The 3493-nt window shown below is 62.3% G+C and overlaps 1 protein-coding gene across 1 annotated transcript; it reads left to right on the top strand.

The window, feature by feature from the left end:
• Positions 1-2730: 2730 nt before the first annotated feature.
• EMIHUDRAFT_106338 (hypothetical protein) lies at positions 2731-3493 on the top strand (the record flags this gene model as incomplete). The annotated part of the gene is made up of 2 exons (XM_005760367.1): positions 2731-3243; positions 3314-3493. The coding sequence occupies 2 exons, from the start codon at positions 2731-2733 to the stop codon at positions 3491-3493; spliced, it is 693 nt and encodes a 230-aa protein (XP_005760424.1).

Raw genomic sequence — 3493 nt, 5'->3', positions numbered from 1 at the left:
AGTGTGCGTGCGCGCGCGTGTGTGAGATGAGGATTGTGGCAGGCTGGCTGCTGCTGATGTGGGCAAGTGTGCTCTGTGTGCGGCGCTGCGCTGGCGTGCGATGCGCGCGTGCTGTGCGCGTGTGCGTGTTGGAATCGCGCGTGCGTCTGCGTGTGCTGCGCGCGCGCCGGCGTGTGCTGTGCGCTGTGCTCTGTTGTGCGCCTGTTTGTGCAGCTGGGAGGCGCAGCTTTGGCTGGCAGGGCTGCGCGGTGGGCTGCGGCGTGCTGCGGGTGGTCGCGCGCCTGCCTGATGGTGTACGGCGGCCGCGCAGCCCGCCCGACCGGGTCGTCGGCGGCCCAGGGCGCGAGCATGCGGTCGGCGCTGCATGTGAGGCTGCTGCGCGGCTGGCGCGTATGTTTCCGTGTGGTGAGGGACGCGCGTATGTGTTCACGCTGCGGGCGCGGGCGGGCGCGGGGGGCGGCGCGGTCTCACCGCGGTCCGACGTCGGTTGGTCTTCGGCGTGGCGAGGGCGGGCGCGCAGAGAGGCCTTGCCGCCATCGCGTTGCCGCGAAGGAAAAAAGAGCTACTCTTCACCTTACTACATACATACATACATGGGTGCGAAACAACGACAAGACCAAGGCACGGACGGGCAGAGGAACGAGAGAAGAATATAGGGTGGATAAAGCGCCTGTTCACGGCATGGTCGCATGGAGGGTGAGCCACACCGAACGTACCGAGCGAAGAGCCGAGCGGAAGGAGGACGGGGAAGATGACTCCGTCTCCGAGGAGGACGAACCAGTGGAAATCCAGTTGTCAGATGTCACGATGCATCCGAAGGGGACTCCAGCGCCGGCATCATCCGTAGAGGCACGAGTGTTCGAAGAGAGAGTGGACCTGAGCAACAACATGACCTGTAGGCAAATGATCGGAGTGGGAGTCAGAAATGTGGTCCTTGCGCGAGGGGAGCTCGATAGACTCGAGGGGCCAGGATACGCCGCGAGGAGGACGGAGTTGCGCCGAAAGGCGAAAGAAGCCGCGAGAACAAGGGACCGGCAGGCGGCGGCGTCACAGGACGAGGTAGAAGAGAACGACGCGACAGAGGAGGAAATGACAAGGGAGAGAACGACGACGGAGTGGGACGACCGCGAGGTGGCACGAAGGTTGCAGCGAGAATCGGCGAGCGACTGCGAAGAGAGATAGGAAGAGGCGGACGCCCAAGGGTGGGCGACGGCTAGCGCACCACACACCTCTCCTTAAAATCCCTGTGTGGTGCGGCGTGCCGTCCTCCCATCCCTCCCTTGGGTTGTCTGTTTTCTTTCTTTCTTTCTTTCTTTCCCATCCCTCCCTTGGGTTGTCCGTTTTCTTTCGTTCTTTTATCGCTGTCAGTGTGCCTGTGGCAGCGAGAGACTGCGGCGTCGGAGGACGCCGCCGTCGCCTAGACTCCCCTGCGTCACTACGTGCCTACCCATCTTTCTAGCCTGGCGTTTGTGCCCTGTCCGTTTGTGCCGCGTCCCGTGCCCCCGAGTTCATTTTAATATAATGAGAAGCTGGAGGCAGGTCGCTAGCCTGAGAACCGCCAGTGGAGTTGGGAGTCCACCGTGCACCCCGCGCTGCGAGGCTGTCGTGTCCCTTGTCAGGAGCAGGAGAGCCCTGTCTGTGCCCCTGATCGTCCTTCAAAAATCCTGCTCGTGCAGGTGGGGACCCTGTCCTCCTCCCCTATCCCTCGTTTGGGCTGTTGTTTTCTTTCTTTTTGCTCCACACAAAATCACAGTAGGAGGCCCGCGCGCCTGCCCCCGTGCCGCCGGGTGCGACTTTGTCCTATACGAGAGGGGAATCCCTGGGACCCTGTCGTGTGGGTGAACCCTGCCCAGCCCCCCTCCAAGCTCCATGTCGCGATGCGCTCCCCGCTCCCGTTCCTCCCCTGTGTCCCTGATGATCGTCCTTCCAAGATCCTGCTCTCGTTGCAGGTGGGGACCCTGTCCTTTGGCGTGTCCGTTTTAATTATTTATTTAACACACTGGGCTCCCATCCCTTCCTTGACTGTCTGTTTTCTTTCTTTCTTTAAAATCATAGTCTACAGTGGGTGGAAAGAAGGGAAGGGAACGAGTCACTTAACAGGGGTCGATTGGGGTTTGGGGCGGGCCAACACTCTGTCCAGAGGCAGAGGTGCCTTTCTGGGATCTTGCGATCGAGTCTACAGCCCTCTCTGTGAGAAGTCTTCCCACCGGCGCGTCCGCACGGCAACTCCAAACATGATTGACTTGCAACGGGACGCGCGAATCAAAAGATCAAAAGCAGACGGCTCTTCCTCCTCCTCCTCCCCTCTCGCTCTCTCGCTCTCTCGAGGTTCTCGAGGTTCTCGAGACTCTCTCTCTCTCCCGTAGGATGCCCCCGGCGAGCGGCCGAAGAGGAGGGCGGCAGCCATCGATCGATTGTGCCGCGTCTGATTGCAACGCGTCCCTCCCATACTTTGACTCGTTTCTCCGGCCAACCTCCGAGCTGCCCGTGCACCTGCGGCACCCGACAAGCGCGGCCCCGCGGCCGTTCAAGTCGACAAAGGCACAGCGGGAGCACTGGCGTGTCGAAACGAGGCTCGCCCGGCGGTCGGACGGCCAGGAGCGCGTTCATCAGCGGCTGCTCGCCTCGGGCATCATGCCTGCCCGTCTTCCCGCCGGCCAGAAGTTCGTTGAGGCCGTGCAGGCGGCACGCCCTGCTGCTGCCGCCTGCAGCGAGGCGGGCTACAAATCGATGTTGCGCATCGCAGCGCTGGCAGGCGAGGCCGCCCAAGGCCTGACCTTGTGGTGGCAGCATCCAGGACAACTCTCGTTCAACGCCGACGGCCAGTGGGGAATTTTTGGTCACGAGTTTGGCGGAGTCAAGTCGAACTTTATCTACAAGCACACGTGCGATCACGCGCGCCGCCAGCCTGTCCGCACGGTTTGCGAGCTAGGGTTTATGGCCGGTCAGTCGGCGACTATGTTCCTCGAGGCCCTGCCGGAGGCGAGGGTGGTCTCGTTCGACCTCGGCGATTGCGAGTGGACAAGGCCACAGGGCGACCTGCTACGAGCTGCGTACGGTCCTCGCTTTGAGCTGGTACTAGGGCTATCCAATTTCACTGCGCCGCGATTTGCGGCGGAGCATCCCGACCTTCGATGCGACGTGCTTTTTGTGGACGGCGCAAAATTCACCGAGTCGCGCTGGAGCGACCTTCTCAACTTTCGTCGCCTCACACAGCCAGGCGCCGCCTTGTTCTACGATGAGGTGGCCGGAACGGTGAAATAGGTATTGGCGCGCGCCTTCACCTCGCATCTCGGCCGTACTTGTGAAATAGGCCACCTCCTACGAGTGTGTAAAGGGCACTGTGCCGGAGGACGACCCAGCGTGCGTGGGCATGGAGGGCGCATCGCGCGCCTACAACCGTGCCGCCCGGCGCGGCCTCGTGCGGCCAACGGAGTGCGAGTGGGCGCCGCTGCGGCCGCGCGATGGCAGCTGCATCGCGCACTTCTTGTAG

The sequence above is a fragment of the Emiliania huxleyi genome (genome assembly GCF_000372725.1).
Source record: "Emiliania huxleyi CCMP1516 unplaced genomic scaffold EMIHUscaffold_76, whole genome shotgun sequence".
NCBI lineage: Eukaryota > Haptophyta > Isochrysidales > Noelaerhabdaceae > Emiliania > Emiliania huxleyi.
The sequence above is the reverse complement of the archived record's forward strand: the minus strand, read 5'-3'. Positions and strand labels throughout refer to the sequence as shown.